Source organism: Choristoneura fumiferana, chromosome 13 (assembly GCF_025370935.1).
Source record: "Choristoneura fumiferana chromosome 13, NRCan_CFum_1, whole genome shotgun sequence".
Lineage (NCBI taxonomy): Eukaryota > Metazoa > Arthropoda > Insecta > Lepidoptera > Tortricidae > Choristoneura > Choristoneura fumiferana.
The window spans coordinates 19,620,822-19,646,955 of NC_133484.1; the positions used below are offsets into that span (position 1 = coordinate 19,620,822).

The following is a 26,134-nucleotide window of genomic DNA, read 5'->3' on the forward strand; positions in this document are numbered from 1 at the left end:
GAGGGGTGATCAGTTTGACGCTAATATTTGGTTGTCACATATAGGTTGTAACCGGCTAGCCGGTCGGAGAAATGAAAAGGCGTGTGGTTACAAAATAAAATATAATACAAAGAAAAATATATACAATTATTTCAGTCAGCACTGCTCTTGTAGATAAATTAAAATACACTGGCCTGAGACTTGTAGGATAGGTAGGGAAACAGGGCAGGGTGTTGAGTTAGCCTCGAAGCGTCCAGTCGCGACGGCGATCTGCTCCAAGGCAGCAGAACGGAGAGGAAGTGAGATGATGATTTGGATTCAGCAGGAAAAAGGAAGGGCTGGAATGAAACACCCTGCTGTACTGCTTGCTTGCAGCACCCATCCAAGCCTCGTTTTAGTGTCGGACCAGCGAAAGAGAGCTAATCGAGACTTGGATTAGGTTTTACAAAATGCACACAAGAAATAAATGTTAGAAGTAGATATAATAATATTTACAATACCTGCAATAGTGGCAGCCCTTATATTACAAGTAGTAGTCAGTGAAATAGCTATCACCGAGTAAATAATAAATATTTCTTGTAAAGAAAATCAAATTTCGGCGTACGCCTTGCCAAATAGTAGAGCCAATCACAGGAAAAAAAAAAAAAAACAACAAAAAAAATTTATTGTAATAATACGGAATAAAACCTTTTACATAAAGCTAGGCTTTATTCAATTAGAAATTATACATGACACAACTTGACAGTTTGACAATTCATAGTAGTAATAATATAAAGTACATAGAGTTCAACGATGAGCATAAGGACTCTTTGAATCAGCAAAGAGTCGATATCATATCATTCTCCGCGGCTCTGAGAAGATTCCTCCACAATTACCAGAACAGCACACGCTCATGCTGTAATCCTTGAGATAGTGCGGCAGTTTTCGAGCCCTGGCAGGTCTCCTCAACGTTTCTGGCTCTGGCAGTGGAGCCACTTCAGACTGTGTCTGTTCAACATCTTGAGGAGGTGTAAAGCTGTCTTTTCCGGACACAGATTGGTGCTCGGGCTGATATCTTGGGTAATTATTGGGGATTCTCGCGTATTAGAATCAGGTTCTGTTTCTTGGGCAATAATTTCTCCCTGACCTCCAATCGGGGCTAGGTGCCTATTTGACACGGTTGTTTCACGGCCATCAGGGAGCCGAATATATGAATAATCTGCGTTTGCTTCTAGCAGATCCACTTCTTCCACTAGGGGCTGATATTGCTGGCTCGGTCACAGCGGCGTAGAAGAACCTGCCCTGTTCCAGTCAACCACGTAGGCATTGAGGTTCCGTTAGGAGAGCGTCTGCTGTGCCGGAACATCCTCTCGTGCGGTGAACAATTAATTGCCGTACACAGCAGTGAGCGTATGGAATGTAGAGCGAATGGAAGGACTTTCTCCCACTCTTCCTTCGGCAAATTGTGGGTCCGTAGAGCCAATTGAACTGTTTTCCATAGTGTTGAATTTAATTTTTCCACCTGGCCATTCCCTTGGGTTGTAGGCGGTAGTGCGGCTCGTAGCGATACCTCGTGAGTGAAGAAATTCTTAACTTCTGAGGACATAAACGATGATCCCCGGTCGAGTGTATATACGCCGGCATACCAAATATCATGAAAAGCGAATTCAGATGCATGGTTACAGTCCTCGCACTTATATCAGTACATGGAAAGGCGAATGGAAAACGTGAATATTCGTCGATGACAGTAAGTATAAACCGATTCTTGGTATTTGTTGGGACCGGGCCTTAAAATCTATACTAAGACGCTCAAAAGGTGAAGTGCCTTTATAAGCTCAGGGAGCGGGTCTTGATTTCTGAAAAAGTTTGGCTTTATCTCTGCGCAAGTTCGGCAATTGCTTGTCATGGCCCTTATCTCTTCGATCGTATAAACCAGATTTTTAGTTTTGAGCCAATGATGCATTCTTGTCACACCGGGGTGACAGAGATGATTGTGCAACTCCTTTAGTTTAAGACTTCGTGATTGTAGACTCATGCTAGCAGAGACTCTGGACAGTGCATCAGCGACGTGGTTTTCTCGCCCAGGCCTGTAAATTATGTCGTACTTGAACGGAGCCAGTTCAAGTCGCCATCTCTGAATTTTCTCATTCTTTATCTTGCTTGGCAGCTTAGCATTGAACATGAAACTGACAGACCTTTGATCAGTAATAAGATTGAAAGATTTTCCGATCAGGAAATGTCGCCATTTTTTTAAAGACTCAACGATGGCGTAGGCCTCTTTTTCTATGGCAGAGTGTTTTTGTTCGCAGTGATTTAATGTTCTAGAATAGAAAGCAACTGGCCTAGAGTTTTGAGATAGAGTAGCCGCGATCGAATGTTCAGAGGCATCTGTTTCGACTGTGAAACCCACGTTGTTATCAATAGTATTTACGGAAGACTTGGCGATTATCGATTTCAAGATTTCAAAAGCTTTTACCGCTTCTTCGCTTAAAGGAAACTGCGAGGCGTGAGCTAGAGCATGAATTCTCTCAGAAAAATTGGGTATCCATTTGGAGTAATGTGCGAACATTCCCAAAGTTCTGCGGAGTGATGCAATATCATTGGGCGGAGGTAAGTCGAGCAGAGGTTGCAATCTATTGTTATCAGGCTTGATAATGTGGTTGTCAATAAGTATCCCAGTATGTTGATCGATTTGAGGCTGAACTTACTTTTCTCCTTATTTATTGTAAGCCCGTACTTATTGAGTGCATTGAGAGACTTTTCGAGATTTGCATCATGATCTTCTTGTGTTTTACCGCAAACGGTAATATCGTCGAGGTAGGCGTACGTCCCTGTTAATCCTTCTTTCCGGATCACCCAGTCGATAGTTCTTTGGAACGCAGATACGCCGTTTGTGACGCCGAAAGGAATTCTAGTAAATTGGTAAAGATTTCCTGCAGCTTCGAATGCAGTGTAGATTTTCTGTAAGGAAGTATCGGCACTTGGTGATAAGCACTTTGAAGATCGATAGCACTCGAATATATTGTAGTTAGAGATCTTAGTAACAGTTTCTTCTATATTTGGCAGAGGGTAAGCGTCTAACTGTGTATATCGATTAATAGTCTGCGAGTAATCAATCACCATTCTTTTCTTGTGATTGGCGTTCTTAGTAATCAAGACCTGCGCTCTCCACGGCGATTGGCTCTCTTCGATTATGCCGTCTCGTAACAATTTTTCTACTTCGGACGTGATAAACTGTTGATCTTCAGATGAGTACTTGCGAGATCTTATGGCGATCGGCTTGCAGTCTAGAGTAAGGTTCGGAAACAACGGCACCGCAGGTACGGTTGCTTCGGCTACAGAGCAAACTTTGAGCGCTTGCTTCGATCCACCAAATTCAAACTCCAGGGTCGAGTGCAGTTTCAATATGTCGTGACCGATAATCATGTCAGCGCACAAATCCTTTACGATTAGGAGTTCAATATTTTCGTAAGAGTACTTCCCTATGCGAATAGTTTGGCGGGTGAGGCCATTTACTTGTGATGTCAAAGACAGTGAAGCCATCGTCACTGTTTGTTGACAGTTAAGCTTTCTTAGCTTTAGCAGATTTGCGAATTCTTCGTTTATGAAACTTATGCTGCTTCCCGTGTCAATTAAAGCGTCAGCACGAACACCTTTGATGTAAGCTTCAGCCATAGCTTTTTGAAGTGAAGTAGGTGAAGCAGCTGTTATGCAAGCGGTGCAGTGCTTACAGCCATCATCAGTACTTGAGGTGGCGGCGCTGTTTTGACCTTTGCTACGACAAACAGTCGAAAAATGACCCTTCTTACCACAAGCATGGCATTCAACATCAACTGCCGGGCAGGTTTTGCGAGCATGAAGAGGGCCGCCACAGAAAAAGCACTTGCGTCGATAAGATTTTGTTTCCGTGGATCTAGGTGCTGCAGCTACTGTTTCAAGAGATCTAGAAGTAGATGGAGTGGTAGTTTCATTGGTTTTTGAAGAATGAGACATAGAGTTGACAATTGGAGATTGGCTATTAAATAGCACCGAGTTAGCTTCAGCTGTTTCCATAGATAGCGCTAGATTGTAGGCTTGCTCTAAGGTCAGCGTCAAATTTTCTAACAGTCTCTGACGAATGTTAGATGAATTGATCCCGGCTATAAAAGCTCCACGTATGCTATCACTTCTATTCGTTTCAGCGTCCACGGAATTGAATTGGCATTCTTTAGATAGTTGTCTGAGTGCCTGAAGATATGTGTCGATAGATTCTCCTGACTGCTGGCGCCTCGTCGCGAGTACATGTCTAGCGTATATTATATTCTTTGGTTTTACATACAAGGCATCCAGGATGGCGATGGCATCGGCATACGTTGTGCAATCACTGATGTATGCAAAAACTCGCGGCGAAACATAGTTCACTAGCAGTTGTAGCTTGACGGCGTCAAGAAGACGAGCAGGAGCAGCAGGTGCGCCAGCATCCGTTGCAGCGGGGGCGGACGCGGCTTCACGAGCGGTCAAAAAGTTTCCGAAGGTCCGCTTCCAGTGTTCCCACTCAGGCGCGGTGGTATTTAATGATGGGTCACCATCAAAACGTTCGGGTCGTAAGAATCTATCCATTTTACTAATTGAATAAATTGTAATAATACGGAAATAAACCTTTTACATAAAGCTAGGCTTTATTCAATTAGAAATTATACATGACACAGCTTGACAGTTTGACATAATTCATAGTGGTAATAATATAAAGTACATAGAGTTCAGCGATGTGCATAAGGACTCTTTGAATCAGCAAAGAGTCGATATTATATCAAAACCCAAAAATAAAACAGAGAACAGAATGAGCTAACAAATCAAAGTCAAAGTCAAAATATCTTTATTCAATTTAGGCTATAGCAAGCACTTATGAATGTAAAAAAAAATCTACCACCGGTTCGGAAAAACCTCTGCTGAGAAGAATCCGGCAAGAAACTCAACGAGGTATATATATATTTTTTTAAAACAGATTTACAATATTATTAAATGATATGTATACATCACCAGTATTTAACACAACTGTATTTTTAACACAGTAGGTTCGCTATTTGAAGGGATCGCTAATGCGGATCGAAATTATTTCCAAATATCCCTGTCCATGATATAATCATTAACTTTATAATACGCCTTTGATATTAATGTCTTCTTGACAATAGATCTGAATTTTGTATCCGTTTCATTTATAATATTTTTTGGAATTTTATTATAAAAACGTATGCAATTTCCCAGAAAAGACTTTTTGGTTTTAGCCAGTCTGTACGATGGAACTTTAAGCTTCCCTGTGTTTCTAGTAGCCTTTGGCTTATCGATTATTTCAAAAAATAAAGCGACGGCAGGGTTAGAATATCTGTTTCCTTAAAAAAAGATCTTAAAGATTCACGCGTCTTCAAATTATAAATTGCTCTAATTGCTCTCTTTTGTAAGATAAAAATTGACTCAATGTCTGCAGCACATCCCCATAAAATAAGGCCGTACGAAATAATGCTATTAAAGTAAATGAAAAGAATGATGCTCTAAAATGAACTTATTTGTGGCACTTCTTAAGAAAGAAAGAAAATATTTAATTGCCAACAGTACAAACAATACAAGATAAAATAGTACAATACAGCACAGATCATATAAAAGGAGTTTAAAAAAAAATGACAATTTAACTTTGCAAGTAGTCTGTCCTGCGGCAAAAGGAGCAAACTCAGCTAATGCTGCGCTTACGCAGAAGCTGCCAGCGCTGGTTTTCAGTCTGCCCCTGTTGGCACATGCTGGAATATTGTCTATAGCGGGTTGGATGGCGGACAAAAGACGGAAACAGTAATACAGTTCTTAGATTTGTGTCTAAAATTTCCCGTATAAACTTTTCCTGTTTGTTATTTTGATATTATATCTGATTGCATTCTAAGAACATTGCACCGATGACGTGTTTACAAGCACGTCTTAAAATTTATAGAATATAAATGCCAGAGAAGTTTAATATAAATTTCAATAAAGTTAGTCATGTAATCGAAATAGGCAAATGATTAGTGAGTAGGTACGTACAGTCGAGTTCATACTTGTGAGCGAAAATTTGATCAAAAATATCTAAATCTGAACACACTTCTACGCCGTTAACAATAGAGTTGTGTTCAGATATTTTGATCAAATTTTTGCTCTCAAGTTTATGAACTCGACTGTACCATTGAAGTATCAATAGGAAGCAACAATACATAGTAATAGGTAATATTGTTTATCAAGTATTTCATTCGACCTCCCCACTTTTTTGCTATTTATTTTTGTAAAGATTGTATCAAGTCAATCCAATCGGATTGAAAGAAGTTGGTGATTTTCGACTGGTGAGATTAGAACTCGTATTTTTTTTGTTAAAACTCCATTTTAAAACAAACTTTTTTGCTGGCTGTACTTTTTGTTGCATGTAGGTATATGCACTGTTTTTCCAAAAAAAAAAATCTTTTTGGATGACTGTTTATTTTTATTCGACTGAATGGCAAAGGAGCAAGTGGGTCTCCTGATGGTAAGATATCACCACCGCCCAGAAACATCTGCAACATCAGGGGTATTGCAGATGCGTTGCCAACCTAGAGGCCTAAGATGGGATACCTTAAGTGCCAGTAATTTCACCGGCTGTCTTACTCTCCACGCCGAAACACAACAGTGCAAGCACTGCTGCTTCACGGCAGGATTAGCGAGCACGATGGTGGTAGCAATCCGGGTTCCAGGCGGACCTTGCACAAGGTCCTACTACCTGCACATTTTGTTGACTATATTTGCATTGACATCCAAATGAAGTACTGTCCCGAGGCGATCCTGGCCGGACCACTAATTATTATGTTATCACCAGACTTACATAAGTAAATATGCCAAGAGTCCGCTCAGTCGGATGCCAAGAAGCGGTAGAATTATTTTTTTAACCACAACTCACAACTTTTTTTTATACTATCATACGGAGACGTTACAACTTAAACAAAGTAACTGTCATGCATGTGTATGTTCTGCAGGTGGTAGGACCTTGAGCAAGGTCCGCCCGGATTGCTGCCACCATCTTGCTCGCTAATCCTGCCGTGAAGCAGCAGTGCTTGCACTGTTGTGTTTCGGCGTGGAGAGTAAGACAGCCGGTGAAACTACTGGCACGTGAGGCATCTCATCTTAGGCCTCTAGATTGGCAACGCGTCTGCAATACCCCTGATGTTGCAGATGTTTCTGGGTGGTGGTGATCTCTTACCATTAGGAGACCCACTTTCTCGTTTGCCATCCAGTCGAATAAAAAAAATGTAATCGCAGATTGTCAGATCGCCATTACGAAATACCACTCTAAATCATACTTCACGCATAAAAGTTACATAGTATTTTTAGCATATCTATGCGCCATCCTATTCATAAAGCTATTATAGTTATTGCTTCAGAAATAGATCGTAACGCATTCTCGGCTCCAGCATCCGTTGGTATTATTTCTAAATTACGTTTGTCTTGCTTGCTAACGCATTCCATAGTTATAGGAGAAAGTAGAGTTTCCTCGTATTTTTGTGACAGATCTGTGATCTATACAATAAAATACAATACAATAACTCTTTATTGCACACCAACACAGTAAGCAGTACAGAAAATACAGGTATATACATCGAGATTTTCTAAGGTAAGCAATAGGCGGCCTATATTAAATATAATGACCCGGATAACTCACGTCTTAAATCGAGTTTAGCTCGACATGTTTCGATTCGAACGATTTAAGACGTGAGTTATCCGGGTCATTATATTTAATATGAGTGAGTCTCAACGGTAGTTTCATGTTCAAAATAGGCGGGCTTATCGCTTCAGAGATCTCTTCCAGGCAACCTTTACAATGGACAAAAGTACGGAGTAAATTTTAGCATGTGGTGCACTTTACAGTAGATTAGAGCAATATCAAGAATTAACACATACAATACACATACATAGATAGACACCATAACAACTTATAAAAAAAGCTAACTATTACATTCATACGCTAGTTGACAGATAGTGCTCTCTAAGCATAGACTTGATAGGCAATGACTTAAATTTGTGCGCCTCAAGCCTATTGGTAGGGAGTTCCATAACCGAGTGGCCTGGATCATATTATATCATATCATAATCAGAATTCGATGTTCAAATTACAATAACATACTTACATACATGCATGTAAAAAAATATATACATACATATATATATATATATATATATACAGGAACATAAATATAATGTATATACACGAACACAACGCAAACCACTACTTCAACCAAAATTACCCCTCGTGTAGGGGCCAAACTGAAAATCAGCGCTGGTCACGTCATGTGATCAGCATTATGCTGAGTTTGGTACCCAGTGCCAACATGACTATAAACATGAATATTTGTAAACATTATCAATAGAAATGTGTAAATGTATAAAAATGTAACTTGATAAGTATTAATGTTAGGCATTAAAGTTTCATTTCATTTCATTTCATTTCATTTCATAAGTTTATACTTTAAGGACTCTGGGCGTTAGGAGAATAATCCGACAAGTGAGAAAAATTAAATGTATAAACCGGCCAAGAGCGTGTCGGACACGCCCCGAATAGGGTTCCGTAGCCATTACGAAAAAATTAAGTAATATTGTTCTAATGATTTCGTATTTTATACGGAATCTTCCAAGTTTAGTTTTTCTTGTAAGTTTTATATACCTACTTACTATCACCCTGAATTTTTTCAATTTTCCACCCACCGGTTTAGATATTAGAGGGGGACGCTCGATTTTAATAAAATTTGCACTTTAAGGTAGAATATTTCGCAAACATATCAATGAATCAAAAAAATCGTCTTTGCAACCCCCTAATGGATCCCACACTATAGGGTAGGATGAGAAAAAAAAATCACCCCCACTTTACGTCTATGAGAGGTACCCTAAAAAAATGATTTTTAATTTTTTTATTGTACCATATTGTCGGCATAGTTTTCATATAATTATATCCGTGAAAAATTACAGCTTTCTAGCATTGATAGTCCCTGAGAAAAGCCGCGGACGAACGGACAGACAGACATGGCGAAACTATAAGGGTTCCGTTTTTGCCATTTTGGCTCCGGAACCCTAAAAATGGGAACAACAACACATACCTGTCATACCCCTCATGTTGGCAGGTGTCCATGGGCGGCGGTGATTGCTTCCCATCAGAAGACCCGCATGCCTCTCTTATATAAAAAAATACAGTAAAAAAATATCTGTAAGTATTATCACGTAACACTGTGCAGTCACATGTACGCAAACATGTCCTAGATTCGTATATTGTACAAATGTTTGTGTGTCTGTCTGTGGCACCGTAGCTCTTAAACGGGTGGACCGATTTGAATGCGGTTTTTATTTGAAAGTAGGTTTTCTAGCAATTGTTTTTAGATATGTTTCATCAAAATCGGTTCGGCCGTTTTTGAGATATTGAACTTTGAAGTGACAGTCGGGGGTTTTCCAACTTTTAGTTGGCTAGGTTAGGTTATTGCAACGTGTTGTAAAAAAATTACTTCGTTTGCTTCTTTCGGTTGGTAGCCTTGCCATCACCGGTTTTGTTTTTATTTTGATACGGTTTACACTACATTTGTTTAGTTAATACTATGTCGGCATTCGTACGCGTCTAAAAATATTCAAAGACACGTGTGCTGGTGAGTGATGAAGGCAAATCAAACAACACAAAATTATACTCGGTTTCAATAGGTATTTAACTAAATGTAAACAAAAGAATGTGAATTGGTGTCTTAAATATTGAAATACCCCCATTAAACGTTATTTCTGTATTGAAATACACTAAATTGAAAATACAAACTGAAATATAGATGCACAGAAAAACCAGAAAAATAAGACCAGCACTGGGAATCGAACCCAGGTCCTCGGTATTCCGTACCGCGTGCTATACCGCTACACCACTGCTGGTCAACGGTACAGACACGAATTTCCCCTATGCACCTCATATCTCAGCTTGTTTGTTTCTTATTTAGCCACTTAAGCAGTGACGCTAGCGACATCTATACCGTAGCCCTCATCGAGAAACTTTCGGCACTCCATTGGAACCAACCGATCACCCGGACAAGAGATGTCGTTACTAAGCAATCAAATTAAGATTGGTTTTTTGAAATAAAAAATACAAAAGATTCCAAAAAAACAATCTTGAAATACACTAGTCTAGTTACAATGATAGATAAGTATTTTTTTTTAGATCCGTGAATGTACCAAAATCTGGCAGCTGAAGTTTGTTTACATTTAGTTAAATACCTATCCAAACAAAGTATACCTAAGTAAGTAAGTACTGCAATGAGGGCTATCGTTTTTTGTCTCACTAGATGGCGCACTGTTGCGTGAGGTTTTTAAGCATGGCTTTCAAAGTCTGTTATTACGGGCGTGAAAACCAAGTTTTAGATTAAAATCATATTTAATACACCTTAAAACCGTACCATAAAAATATCGAGCATACCACAGTGTTGCATAGTCCCCGTTTTGTTCGGAAAAAAGGGAGGACAAAGGTTTCCGAAAGACAAAACTGTCTCAAAACACAGACATTCATTGCCCCGGAACGCATATTTGCCATAATTAATTTCAGATATTGCAAAATATTCACAAAATTATTCTAATTATAAATAAACCCGCGTAGCTCACCCAAAAACTATGAGATTTGACATTTCGGAGACCTCACGCTACACTAGCGCCTCTAGCGGCGAATTCATACGCGATAGCCCTCATTAGAGTTTGTTGACAGTCAAAATATCGCTAGATGGCGTGAGTATCGAGAGGTCCGTTTGACGTTACAGTCTTGCTGGCGATTGGGTCGTTTAGTTATTTAACCAATCACTAACGAGAAACAAATGGCAAAGTTGTCGGTCGTGGTCCTAAAATAATTAGCGAGCCGCACTTGTATGAGTTAAGAATACCTGATTTTTATCAATTATAACTACGCTGTTATTTAGTGATGATGATGATGATGATCCGACCAATTTCGGCAATGGCGACCACTTCGACTCCTATATATTATAATAAATGGCAGTTATTTAGTTAATCCTTGTTGTAGGTATGTACCGCAAGAGCATCCTCCGCTGCGACGAGAACGACAACACATTCCTCCACGCGCCCGCACAGGTACTATCTTTAAAGTTACTAAATCCCAGTTCAGACTGTCAAGAAATCGTGCTCTGTATTTAATTGCAGCATGCAATTGATCACTTCGAACTCGGTCGCTTTACGGCCTCGCAATGTAATAAATTTTGCACGAGGTTTCTTGCTTATCTAAGCTGGATTTAACACTCCAGAGGTCTTCTCGCCGATTGAGAGGGCTCAGCCTGTAATTCCCACGCGGGCTCAGTCCGGATCGTGAACTTCACACACCATTGAATTGCTTCGTGAAGCTATGCATTATGATATTTTCCTTCACAATGAAGTTCTTGGTAAATTTCAATAATTTCGCACTATATTCCGAAAAACTCCGAGATGCGAATGCGGTTTCTAACCCACGGCTCTTTGCTGAAGTGAGGCTATAGGTCGAATGGGTATCTTTCTTTATTTCTTCTATAATAACTGATGTAATCCCACTTCCAAAAGCTAAACCTAAATCTTCTCCAACAGGACGACAGCTCCACCTCCCCTTCACCAAACAAGCTCCACAAAACCCGATGGGGCAAGATGCGTGACATCCTCCAGACAAGGAAAGAATCCGTGAGGAAGAAGAGCAGCAGAGGCAGCAAGAGTTCACCTGACGTGGTGCCGGTCAGGAGAAGATCCCTCAGTGATGGTGTAGACAGCGATGCCAATCCAGTGCTGACGCTTACCATACCTTCTTCTGAAGAACTAGGTATCTTTATTTTTAATCTATGTACTAAGATCTTCCGACTACATCGCTCAAAGGTGGCATTTGAAAGTGATGAATAAGTAGTTGAGCTAATAAAAATACAAGTATAGAGACAAAAGATCGGTTTTTTTAACACTGGCTTGACACACTGCGTGTTTTGATTACAGCTCCATTAATCTTGTCAAACAGTCGATGATTTAAGGAACAGTTTTGTATGGCGGTATCTTTAAGTGATGAGATTACAAAAATCGCTACTTTATTAGTGAACATAATGAAATCGGAACCTTTTTTTTAAATTTATTTTCTCAATTTCTACAGAATACATTTTTAATCAAATTATCTGCCAAACTAGGCCAAACTGCATGACAGTTTGTTTGCAGAATTATTTTTTTGATCGCTTTAAGCCAATTCCGCGTCGATGGATGTTCCTGGGTCTACAGTTTCTATTATGACTATCTCCTTGTTCTGGACAATATCCCAGATATCATCGATTGTTTAAGAATCCGAGCCATCCCACCCCGTACTCCGCAAGCAACGGTCCCTCGAGCTGGGCGCCCGGCCCCCGCAACACCGGCCTCCGCGGGCTTCCAAGTGGACGAAGGTGAAGAGGGCCTTCCTGACATCAGCCTCCGCATCAGTGCCTTCCAGCCCTAACAGACACTCGGCGTTCTTCACGGATGCCGGTAAGTGAATAACTTACATTTGGGAATTAGTGAAAAATATTAGGTACAACATGTCAACCAGAAACATAGAGGGGAAATGGTAATTCCTTGAAGGGCAAATCTGATTTCTGATTGTGAATGGACCACGGACAGCTTATGCTTTAAGCATTCATTAGGGTGTCTTTTAGATGCAGAGCGGAAGTTTGCAGAATTGGCCAATCAAATTAGTTGAAATTGACGTCTTATTGTGCGATAACATGGAGATTATTATTATTATTAATACTTAGATTTCAATAAATGACTAACTTGCTTTTTAAGTACATTTAGGTGACTTTCTATACATTATTTTTCAGAAAATACAGCCAACTTTCAGCACTTTGACGGTTGTTGTCCGTTCCGTTTATTTTTGTACGAAATCATATGGCGATAAAAGTTTTCACAGGGCACAGGCTATACATAAGGAAGAGAACACAAACTGCACGAACAGTGTCATAGCTTGTTCTCATAATCCTTGAAGATCCCGTGATCGATCTTGGCCTCGAATATCGAGTAAGTAAAGAAACGAATCCAACATTTCCAAGACAAAAAGCCACTGATACACACCAGTCGAACGATAAGCCCAGCAATAAATCCAACATAAACTACAGTCGGCCATTGCTGAGCCACTATAAAATGCGGTTTGTTCTATTTCGCTCGGTTCGTCAGTTCGATTAGACCGTAAGTTTGTACGTCATTGCGAGCCTTGACACATTTACAGGCAACCAAGTTTACGCTACTTTTTATTTTTGTAGTAAATTCATGTTGAACGAGTTTTTCTGTTGTATGTTTCCTCGCGTATATACAAACTCCTGCCCAACTAATAACTAATATTAATGTTTTTGAATGATCCACTAAACCAATTGTATCCATTTCCGACCTCAAATGAACTCTTAGTCTTAGAATATCATAATGCTTTTATAAGATGAGATACGACATTATTATGCTCACAAACAACCAACAAAAAATGCCCCCAACGCGTTCGCCAGCATACATATTTATTTAAACGCTTCATCTCCTCTTTCCTGTAACACGATTTAGCAAAAGAAAAGTGAACTACCGGGTATCCCTCTTGTTCAGAGAGGAGGCCTGTGCCCAGCAGTGGGACGTATATAGGCTGGGGTGGGGTTAGTTACTATCAATGAACCGATTCTTATCGTATAGATATAATGTATTATGATAGTTAGTATAATAAAAGCAAAACTTTTACAAATCGTCCACATACGTATGCAATAATGATGATCTGTATAGAGACTCACAAATTTACCCTGTTTAGAAGAACATTATTAAATAACTACTTAAATGATTTTGTGTGACAGTTTCCTCCAATTTATTGCCAGATGGGATTCCAACTCAGCACCTATAACTTTAGGATCACTAACCACTGGTCCATTCGTATCAACATTATTTTTAACCCTCGGCGCAAAAAGAGGGATGTTATAAGTTTGACACCAATGTCTGCCTGTCTGTTTGTGGCATCGTTGCTCTCAAACGGATAGACTGATTTCGATGCGGTTTATCTAACGTGAAAGCGAATTTCCTTGCAGTAGTTCTCAACTGTGTTTGATAAAAATCCATTCAACGGTTGACAATATCAGGGGTTTCTAAGTTAGTGTGTTATTTCCTGGAAAAATTGTCTCTGACATATAGATGTGGCTATAGAGCCAACACATCATCTGAAACCCCCAAATCATCATACACTTCTGCATCTTCTTCCTCAATAAGGTCATGACCACATTCAGATCTAGTATGTCACCGTGGCAGTATCATGTAACGTTGGGAAGGTGAATGCCCTCGTCACCTACATTTCCTCTAATTATTTTTTATCTGGAGAAGCGCCAACATTTAATGGACGGACCGACGCTTGGGGCAAAGTGTTCCCTGTTTTAATCATTTTTAGATAGATTTAGAACTGCTTATCGGGGACTTGCATTTAATAAATTTCGATTCAAAGGGCTAATTATCGAAGCGTCATTTTTGTAAAAAAAAATATAGCTGAAACGACGAGGATATTTATCCTACTGATTCCGAACAAAACAATATTACGAAAAAAACTAATTAAAGTAAGTCGCTTAAGAATTTTAAATTATTAAGAAAGAAAAAAAATCTAGCATATTTAGGTATAGTCCAGGAAATATAGTATATAGTGCTCAATCTGTCAACTTTACTATGGACTAGTTACTACCAATTCATATTTACTGGACTATAACTAAATATATTAAGCCGCTTAGAAGTTTAGGGTATTTATTTCTTGTACCATCTACTCTCGCTCACGTGGACCTTTTTTCACTCTTGTTCTTTGTACATTATCTTACGTAACCAGCACTGGAAGGGGGCAAATATTTCCTACTGCAAAGAGATTTCTGCTAATTGGTTACTCTTACCGTCAATTTCATTTTTGAAAATATGGGACGATAATGAGCGAAGCTAGAAGGAGTGTGTGGCACAATAATTGTGACGACAATGCGCGAGCCGAGCGAGTGAAGCGAGCGGCCCGTTTCCGCGACGGCGAAGCGCCAGGATAGGACCTAATTAATTTGGTCCCTAACTATACAAGTTATGTACAAAGAACAAATGCTTTATTATAGTCTTTAAAAGTTTCATAATCTTTCTTTTTAAATGTTCCTGCCACTGGATTGGAAGCCTTGTAGCCACTGGAAAGTAACGTGTACCAGCTGTACGCCCACAACTGTCGCGGGGACAGCCAAAAGTCTAGACCTGTTGAACTATATTTTCTAAACTAAATTTATCAACTGTCAGACAGTTGCCATGCATTTTTACTAGCTTGCAATGTTCGTATGCACTGATGTATTAAACTGTTCGTATGTATACAAGATGTCTTAACAATCCGAAATATTTATGTAGAGGATTGGGTTAGTTTTTCATCGGAGTTTTTGATTAAAGATATATTACACGTGTTATGCCGTAGGTAGATACGGAACGTAGTCTTGGAACGGAGTAAATAATTATGAGCTTTAATTTGATAGCCATATCGTTACAATTATTTTTAATCTCCCTCCATTTTTTTTCGTCAACACAAATTTGAAAATTGCATTCCATATGTTTCTCCGACAGTTTTGAAGAATCCGAGAATAAGAAGAAGAGTCCAGCTGGTTACAGAGAGGACCAAAGAAAAAGCCATACAAGCTCGAGAAACATAACCCTCTTTTGGGCTGTCGGAAAACATTGCATCACTTTAAGTGAAAATCGTTTTTATTTTACATTTGAAAAAATTACCCTTTTTACTCGTCTACACCGTTATGATTTTAAAAACAATGCCCAGTAGACCTTTCTAATTTCTGTGATCTAGCCACAACAAACAAAAGCTATTTTTCTTCTTAACCACCGGCGATCCAAAGTACAAAACAAGCTTTTGCCAATGAAGCCAACAAACAATATTATGTAAACATTTACACAAGGAAGTCCAATATACGAACATCCGGTGAATTTTGTTGATTTCGTGGAACATCGACCAAAACAATTGTGCATAAAGCATGATGCATGCATTACAATGTTATAATGTGATAACAATATTGTTTGGAATAAAGGAGTCTGGCTAAATATGGACCATCAAATCACAGAAGCTGCAGTATACGTAGATGATTTTTGCGCATGCTAAATGCATGAACAATAGACTTCATCACTGTCTGAAATTTGTTGTGACACTAAGGTAGTAGTAGTTTGTTTTAATAGAATAGTACTTAATTCTTCTTCTAAAAGTATCGTTACATTTAAGCAAGGAGATCACAGTAACCAATTTTCCTAAAATTCAACGACATCGATTTGTGATAATAGTAAACCAGTAGAGGTAATTTATTTCAATAAGAGATTTTATAGGGATCAGGCATTTCAGTAATTTGGTGGCGTTCTCTGATATTTTTAACGCTGATCTTATACCCAAACTGGCCAGTAATATACGGCTAGAAACACAAATGGGTACGAGTACATTTATCAAACCTTAGACATTAGGAAGATTGCGGAAAGTTCCCCTGCTGTAACTAAAGATACCGCATATCTTAGCGTCAAACCAACAGCAGATTTCAAGCTTACTTTCATGATTGTAAACAAAAAACATCTCGCGGCAAGTGTATATTCGTGTGCCCTCTTTCAGATAGACATGTAAACAGAGATAATCTCGGCTCGGCCCCGATCGCCGCAACCACACAATCTGGATTAAGGAAGGAAATCAATAATCCTGAATCGACTTTGATATATTAGTCAAGTGAATTATAGGGTTTTAATTCTAGATGAGTGACTTCAACAGCTTTGCTGTCTATTATTGGGTATTTATTATCATCAACTCTTTTATTTACATATAATCTTTTTTGCTTGGGTTCAGAACTAATGTTTAGATATAAATAAGTAACATTCACGTCAACCTACGCTTAAATCAAGAATGTCTATAGAATGTCAATTAAATCCTTTATATAATGTATGCACTTGTCCAAGTTTGACATCATGATCGTGAAGTTAACTTGGAATTAATGCTACCTATTTCTCGTACCTATCCTTATAATTAAAATGTAGATTTTGCCTGAATGGAAAAGTAAATTCTGATTTGTCATTTCCTTTCATACATCCAGAAAACTATATGTTTAACTACTATGTCATCATCGTCTCCGATCAAAACACGTCCCACTGCTGGGCACAAGCTTCCTTTCAGATTAATAATAATAATAATATATTAAGACGACTTGGGCTTGTAGTTCTCACGCGGACCCAGTGCGGATTCAGATTCACGCGGACTTCACCCACACCATTAAATTGCTTGGCTAATATTTCTCAAGATTTTTCCCTTCTCAAAAAAGCTCACGGTCACGGTTGAGTTATACCAACGACTCGTTATTTCACAAGTTTTCGTACTTTATGTTTCGTTCCATTAATCAAGCAAGCACCTAAAGCATTTAAAACATCTATCATAACAAACTCCTTTTTATTATTGGTTATAACCGTTATGATTTAAAACATCAACATCACGTATAAACAGTAATATATTATTATTTATGACTGCCTTACTCGAACCAATTCTTCACCAAATTCTACATCAAGTTAAATGAAAACAAAATCGTAATCAATTTATTTATCAACAGTTTTAACATCATTGGAAATAACATTTTTGTCAACTGAAGTTAAATCTTTTTGCAGTTTCTTCAATTTTTTCTTAAAACGCTTATCTAAATCTTTACCATTATCATCATTAAGCATCCTTCTTAGTAAGTCTTTCATTTCAACTACTTCTTTTTTATTGCCATCTATTGGGTGGAAAATTGGTGTGATGTCTAGTACTGTTGCATTGTTTTCTTTAATAAAATTTCTGGCTTCTGCATCTAGCGTCTTGTTTCCGAAAGCGCAGTCCCTGACGTTTCGTACCAGATCAAAAGCTTCGTCTTCTACTGACTTTATGACTTCGATGAGGCAAGCCTCGTGCATGGCCCCGTGAGCCATTAGCTTCGTAAGCTCCACCACACCGTCTATAAGCTTTCCTGTTACATCCATCATCGCCGATTTAATCAGAGGAGACTGAAATATAAGTAAACATAAAATTCATCAGATAAAGTAAGAATAAATTTCGGAGATAGCTGGCTCTCAATTTGTCCAATCATTCATAAAATAAAATATGTAATAATATTGTTTCAATTAGTTCATCTTGGGGTTAAATAAGTGGTTAAGACGCTAAAGACATTAATTTTCAAAACCTAGTAGAGTCGTGTAAAGTCAGCTGCAGAGAAAAGGTGCCCCTGTAAGGGGGGGGGGGGTACCCTTTCTCTGCAGCTGACTGTACCATACACACGGATTTTACGTGCTTTTCTTGTGGATACAATTATTATCCATTAAACGCTAGTTCAACAATTCATAAGACTTTAGTTTCAGGCATGTTAAAGAGGTGTTTTATAAAAAAAAGAACACTTCCAATTGGAGTATTTGTACAGTCACCAACACCAATATCTGACAGAACGAAGCGTGCATAAAATATCTGATACTACTGCTGATATCTAGGACCGATAAGACGTGTCGGATATTTTTGCACGCTCCGCAGTGGGATATAATAATGCAGGTAATGCAGGACTGTGCCCGGTTTTGAACTCTCTCTTGGAAAGTCAGGACATCGAACCTTGTCACCACTTTTTACAACATAAACAATGACGTAGCTGTCGGGGCACTTGGTGGGGCCGTGCACCGGGGCCCTAACGCTCAGGGGGCCCTGGGACCCTAACCTGCAAATTACGGATAAAAATCAAAACAGCCTTCAGCAGGTGCCTTTCAGTGCAAATAACGCGAAGAAAGAAAAGTCAGTAAGCAAAAATTTGAGTTCACACTAGGGTGAGTTACCTACCGCCACTGTTACAAAGCAGATGCTAGTAAGAACTTTCTTTAGCAGCGGGCACGTTTATTTCGATACAAAACAACGGATGTTAGCATAACTCATGCCAGATTTCTAATTCGTGTTACGACCTAAATTGAGTATTCGATATTTGATGAAACTGGCTCAAGAAAGTTGTGTTTTTAAAGTAACGACGGAGAAAAAATTGACAATAATAAATAGTAAACCAGCCTTATTCTCTCTCTTTAGACCCGCCGTTTGAATAGAAATTCAGCGATTTAACTTAATTTTCACAGATTAAGGCTGAAAGAACTTAGCTGATACGAACGTGTAGGTTATTTAAAATTGGGATGTCCCAATTTTTGACAACATAAAATATAATAAATCGAAAACCATTTGGAGAAATAGGCTTTGTGAAGCGTTTGCAGAAATCAGATTCCAAAAATGTGATAAACTGAATTAAATAAACAAAATTTAAGTAATGACCCTCATTTGACCCCTGCAGTGTCTCGTCACAAAGGCAGCTATAAAGCAGGTCTACACTCGTAAGCAAATTGTCAATTTGAAATGTTCCTGTCCTGCTTATAATTGCAAAGAGTGACAAAGCTAGAACTTTAATCACATGATGCGCACCCGGCCTTACACAGTTGTCATTTATCGTAAAGTCCGAAATGTATACGAGTATTTCCAATGTATTTTTACAAATTAAATTATTAAATTACTACGTTACAAGTAAATACAAAAGAATTTAAATATCAGATTTTAATAAAAAATATCTATTTACTCTCACACCATTAAATAAACAAGAATAATCGAAGCTAAAAGAGGAGATAAATAAAACTATTTGTCACGGTTCATTTAGGACCCCAAGCCGTGCTTGAATTATTGTCAAATTGTAATGCCACAGATTATGTTATGTACGACCTGAATTTTTCTAGGCAATGGAACGTGGCTGTCTCACTGTGACGTCATCCAGCGTATTTCGTAAAAAATTATAAAAAATTAAATACTCATCCAAATTCAAAATCAATGAAAATGGTATCTTAAAATATCCTATTCTTTCCAAAAATAAAATAAAAACTATAGGTTATTTTTTTGGTGCATCCCAATTATGTCGCTTATAATAAAGTTAAAATTATGTTAACTACTTGATAACTTAATACGTCTGAACTAGCCTTTATATCGTGAATTCACTCTGAATAGGAACAATCGTCTTTATGTCTCAAGACGTAGCAGTTAAAATTGCGGGATTGTTCATGTGAAAATTCCGGTTCCGTGGGAATATCGGGATAAAAAAACATCTAAGTGTCAATTCCTAAATCCAGCTAGATGCGCATTCATCCAAATCCATTCATCCGTTTTAGCACCTCGTTCCCGGTATATAACCAGCACTTGAAAATGACAAATCTTTCCAACTTCAGAGATGTCTGTAATGTAATTGGCCACTTTTATTGTCAATTTAGGTTCCAGTTATTCCTCTACAATAACGCTAGAATAATTCTCCTACAATAATTAAATTTATAAAGTAATTGAACCCCCGCCGGTAATGGTTACGTAAGATGCTGCTTATGGTTATGTACAGGGAACAAGGGATTTTTGCGTGAAACGAGTATTCCATCTCACTCTACTATTTGCCTTAATTTTATATGGGAAATTTATTTGCTTAGTTTGGGGCTGGGTCAATTGGTGTCATTTGTGAGAAGATATTATTATTATTATTTCATTCATTGTATAATGTACCGTTTTTGTTAAACTTAAAACCTAAAATTGCTAAAAGTGGCTCCGAAGCGGTAACGTTTCGTGTGCTCTGCCTACCCCATTTGGGAATACAGGCGTGATGTTTGTGTGTGTGACTTATTTGATGATCAATATTATTTTCCAGTGATTATAATTAATTTTTAGGAAGCCATTTCTATATTGTTTGATGATTCAGTTTTAATGACACATCTATTATTTTGGAACCCAATATAATTATTTGATGTTCAATATTATTTCCGAGTAATTTTTAAATAATATTTAGGTAACCGTTTTAATATTATTTGGTGATTCAATTAAGGTGGCCGATCTACTATTTTAGGAACAAATATTATTTATTAGGTGGCCGTAAACGCATTTATTAGGTGATCAATAAAATCATACCCATTTTATATCAGTTATTTGGTATTGGAGAGGGGCTTCTTTACAAAGTTGCAAGAATTCGCGGATTTCAACATTGACCTACTTGCTGCTTATTTACGTTGACAAACATTAACTTTCATTAACCACTCCATTTCTTCCGTGGATGTCGTAGGAGGCGACAAAGGATATAGCTTAAGGTTAGTAGGCCACAGGCTAGCAACCTGTCACTATTGTACCGTTTCTGTCAAACTTAAAACCGACGCTCCGAAGCCGTAACGTTTCGCGTGATCTGCCTATCCCATTTGGATTTTTTTTTGCAGTTGGTGACTTTTGCTTGTCACCGAACGATTTTCTCCTAACGTAACTGGCGGACTAGATAGAATAATATTTTTTCTACCCAGGAAACTAACCCATTGTAGTGATCCACCCTGTAATTGTGCAAAATCTACGTACCGTAAACTGCTTCAACTTTGCCTTCTGGCCCCAACATTGCCTGATTCCATTTAGAGTCGATAACTTAGCACTCTTATAGGTTTTAAACTTTTATCTACACGGGAATTATTAATTACGGGTGATAAAAGTTTAAAAACCTAGAAGGGTGCTAGTTATCGACTCCAAATTGAATCAGGCAATGTTGGGACCAGAGGGCAAAGTTGAAGCAGTGCACGGTATACAATAAATAAGTAAGTAATAACGTCTTACCTTAGAAATGACGCACTTAATGACCTTCTTCAGAGTGTCGTGATCATGACCGCAAAGCTTCAAAAGGCCGTACACGTCTTTCTTCTGTTCATAAATCTGTAAAAAAATCCTTTATAAAAATAAAAGAATCATGTAGCTATAGCACGTATCGTCTAAATGGATAAAAAGCGACATTTTTATTTTTCAAGCTTTTGGATCCAAATTAATTGCTCAGACTAGTTTATATCAGACTATTAGGAAGTAATCCGTCAAGTTCGAATCGGACTCGTGCACCAAGGGTTTTGTACATCTCGTAAAATCAAATTGACTAGGTCCACACACACTTCAAACAAACTAGAAATTCAACACATCCGATAGTACACAGTCGAGTGCACAAAATTAAATATGGACTTATGTAACCCTTCAAAATATGTACCACAGACTCTTATCCCGACTATGTTTTTTATTCGGTGATATAGAGTTGAAAAATACTTTTAAAATACTTACGGGCTTCAACCGCGTCTTGATCATGTCCTTCATGGCGACGACGGCGCTGACCGCCTGCGCAGGGTCGTGCCCGATCAGCGCGTACCCGCAGACCACCATCTGATGCAGCGTCTTCTCGGCCAGAGCTGTCGTGACGTTCTGTTGGGCTTTCAGGCAGGTTTCCAGCTAAACAATCATAACAATAAATAGGTTTTTGGTAAAAAAATAAAATCTTTTGTTATGTGTGAATTTCCACACACTGGGCCGGCGTGAGAACTACGACTCAAGCCTTCTCATTCTGAGAGGAGGCCTGTGCTTAGCACTTAGTGGGACGTTATAGGCTGAGATGATGATGATAATGACAATACATTTTTAAAGTTAGATACTAAAGCTAAGCTCGGTAGCTTTAAAATAACTAATAGCTTTAATAATAACTTTTAGCTTTTTGCAATAAAGAGTTTGAGTTTTGTTCTAACTTAGTGACTTTCGCCTTCTTTGTTATTTCTTTGACTCTTGTTTTCTTTAATTTATTTATTTATTTCATCATTGCACTTTGTACATCATGACACCTTAGGTACAACCCTGTTTAAGGGCATTTAAGCAAGGCAAAAAAACAAGTAGTTGTTTTATGGAAGTATATTTTTGAGACAGAATTTAGTTTGTTACGGGACAAAATTGAGTGGATTTTTGGCGCCAAGCCAACTTGTAGGCCATTCAAAGTATACATAAGGATTCATCACCAAATCATTAAAGTCAAAATAATCCACATGAAAGACACTTTTAGTTGACTGACCGCTCTGACTCTCATAAATAAAACTTGTCAAATCAGATGATGGTTTGATTATTGTTTAAAATACATTTCGCCTCACATACACGCAAATTTTTTCTCTGTTGAACAGAGCTATATTTTTTCTAAACTTAAAATTGGTGTTTTTTTTACTATTACGTATTTCACTAACAAAAATAAATATATTGTTAAATCAGATTTTTTCGTTCCACATTTTTAATCACTACCACACTTTCTCTTTTCCTCATCGTTACCTCAGTCCCGGTGGAATTTCTGATGGCCTCCAGCTGTGCTTGGAGCTCGTGCAGCCGGTCCTGGATGTGTGAAGTGCCGTTCTGCAGTAAGATCTTAATTTTCACCAGCACCATGTTTACTGATCTGAAATAAATACAGGTTCAGCCAGTTATTTCTGCATGCCAAATTGTGGCCAAGCAAAAATGACATGTATCATATTCTTCTGACACATTTGTAACACCTACTTAGCATTTCATTGACCATATTCGCCAACCCATAGGGACTACAAAAATTGCGGTAAACAATGTCCTATGTCTTTACCATCCGCGTCTTTAATACCCTAGATTCTATCTCAGTAACACTGAAATGTCTTAAAACTGGATCAACGGTTAGGCGTAAAAAGGTTACATTAGTTTGACTGCCACCTAGTGGGAAGCCAGCCAACGCTTCGTCTAATGATTCGTAGTCGTCACTCGAGGACCTTTCTCCCGCAACCGTTATCTATTCTTTGAGCGATATGGTCCAGTCCACCCCTTGCCGCAACTTGCATATTCTTCGACCAATATCGGTGACGTTGCCTATGTCTTCATTTTTGAAATTGTTATCTCTGCTGTACGTACTTCTCGAGGTCGACCTGGAATTTTCTCTCGATGCTCTGCAGCAGGTCAGTGGCCAGCTTTGACGTTATCTCATCTTCTATCACTTTATCTAATTCTTCCTTCACGTCGTTCTGCTGAGGCGTCTTTTCAATGTTGGCTTCTATCACCTGCGTTTGCGTGAAACATGTCAAATTGGTTATTAACTATAACTGCAAGCTGTTATTTAACTTGCAGGGTTGATATGTATGTATGTTCGTATATGTATTAAAAACGTACACTTTACAAGCCCAGCACTATACAACTTAACTACCAACGCTAATGATAATGATATAGCCATTGAAATAACAGATGTTATTGCGAGTGAAATTTACACAAAACAAAACTACAACTCAAAAGCACGTTTTCTCAGAGACAGGGCTAAAACTGGATCGATAGATCGCTCCCGAAATTCCCAACCTAGCAAATTTCTGAGATACCCTATAAATAAATAACAACGTGTCTCTCTCTACCCTCCGGACAAAGATGAATAGAACGTATAGAAATGACTGATTTACGATTTAATACAGTATTTTTTATATTCGTAACTCACCAATTAATTTTCAACTAGCCGTTACCCGCGACTCCGCCCGCGTAGGATTCGGTTATCGCTATACCGCGGGAACTATGCAAATTTCCAGGCTAAAAGCTATCCTACGTCCTTCCCTGGGACTCAAACTATCTGTATACCGAATTTCATCTAAATCGGTTCAACGGTTTAGATGTGATGAAACTAGTAACAAACAAACAGACTTACAAACTTTCGCGTTTATAATATTAGTAGGATATTGAAACATTCCTGAAAAGGAACTCTACTCGAGGTTTCGGTCATTGATTAGAGAGTAGAAAAGAGACACGTTGAATTCGAATTAGGTATATCAAAGCTTGAACTAACAAGGAAAGTGTACTTCGGGTGTATTCAAAGTCAAAGTCAAAACATCTTTATTCAATTTAGGCTATAACAAGCACTTATCAATGTCAAAAAAAATCTACCACCGGTTCGGAAAAACCTCTTTTGAGAAGAATCCGGCAAGAAACTCAACGAGGTATATATTTTTTAAACAGATTTACAATATTATTAAATGATATCTATACATCACAAGTATTTAACACGACTTTATTTTTAACACAGAAGATTCGCTATTTGAAGTGATCGCTAATGCGGATCGGAATTATTTCCAAATATCCCTGACCATGATATAATCATTAACTTGATAATACGCCTTAGATATTAATGTCTTCTTGACAATATAGATCTGATTTCTGTATCCGTTTCATTGGTAATATTTCTTGGAATTTTATTATAAAAACGTATGCAATTTCCCAGAAACGACTTTTTGGTTTTAGCCATTCTGTAAGATGGAACTTTAAGCTTCCCTGTGTTTCTAGTAGCCTGTTAGCTTTGGCTTTGTCTTATTCGTGTGTACACGATCTCAAGCCATAACAAATAAGATCCAAAACTTACCAACAACACACAGAACACGGCACACAAGCGCAGACATGTTGCGGCAGACGCCATCCCACTAAATCGAACAAAAATAACTCTCGGGGAACTATTGCGAAATATGGATCAAACCACGTTTACGACGACGTTAAAATTGATTTTATTGCTATTGAAGTACCGGAGTGAAGAACGGCATCGACGAAATATTCTAGCGATTAAGAAAACAATACGTACTGTACATTCGACACACATTCACAGCACGATTGACCAAAGTAAATCCAACGGAATGAGATATACTTAATATAATTCATCCTTGTCTAATAGGGGGCTTCCTTAAATTACATTCCACATTCAGGGAGGGGGCATGACATGTGAACAAAATAATTGAGATTTTCGTTGCCAACCTAGAGGCCTAAGATGGGATACCTCACGTGCCAGTAATTTCACCGGCTGTCTTACTCTCCACGCCGAAACACAACAGTGCAAGCACTGCTGCTTCACGGCAGGATTAGCGAGCAAGATGGTGGTAACAATCCGGGCGGACCTTGCACAAGGTCCTACCACCACCACCTGCACATGCACTCTTGTTAAGGTATTAGAGTACCTACATATTTCGATATTCTTGATCATCTTGCCCGCTCCCAAATATTTGACGGCGACTGTATCTATCTCAAAGTCAAAGTCAAAATATCTTTATTCAATTTAGGCTATAACCACCACCACTCTCTCTTATCTCTTCTAATTGAGCTTATCGTCTCGTTTCTCGTCGCGTCGACGCTGCGCGGACGCTGGCACGACGACGCTTGAAAGACGCTAGTGCGGGGGTCGCTAAAGGTCAAATTATAAAATTCACTAGCTTTTGCCCGCGGCTTCGCCCTCGTGGAATTTGGTTATCGCGCGCTGTTCCCTCGGGAACTGTTCATTTTTCCGGGATAAAAAGTACATAGACA

The 26,134-nt window shown here is 38.5% G+C and overlaps 2 protein-coding genes across 2 annotated transcripts in view; one reads left to right on the plus strand and one right to left on the minus strand.

The window, feature by feature from the left end:
* The window catches only part of LOC141434268 (uncharacterized), a 93,133-nt gene that overhangs the window by 38,310 nt on the left and 28,689 nt on the right, over positions 1–26,134 (plus strand). Inside the window, exons 3-5 of the mRNA XM_074096660.1 lie at positions 11,006–11,073; positions 11,557–11,782; positions 12,280–12,462. Of these exons, the coding sequence (XP_073952761.1) occupies positions 11,006–11,073; positions 11,557–11,782; positions 12,280–12,462 (477 nt within the window). The remainder of the gene's footprint in view (positions 1–11,005; positions 11,074–11,556; positions 11,783–12,279; positions 12,463–26,134) is intronic.
* On the minus strand, positions 17,540–25,332 carry LOC141434281 (uncharacterized). The gene is made up of 6 exons (XM_074096678.1): positions 25,206–25,332; positions 23,726–23,871; positions 23,126–23,249; positions 22,106–22,270; positions 21,620–21,715; positions 17,540–17,997 (listed from the first exon to the last, which is right to left on the minus strand). The coding sequence occupies exons 1-6, from the start codon at positions 25,257–25,259 to the stop codon at positions 17,554–17,556; spliced, it is 1,029 nt and encodes a 342-aa protein (XP_073952779.1). The 5' UTR covers positions 25,260–25,332; the 3' UTR covers positions 17,540–17,553.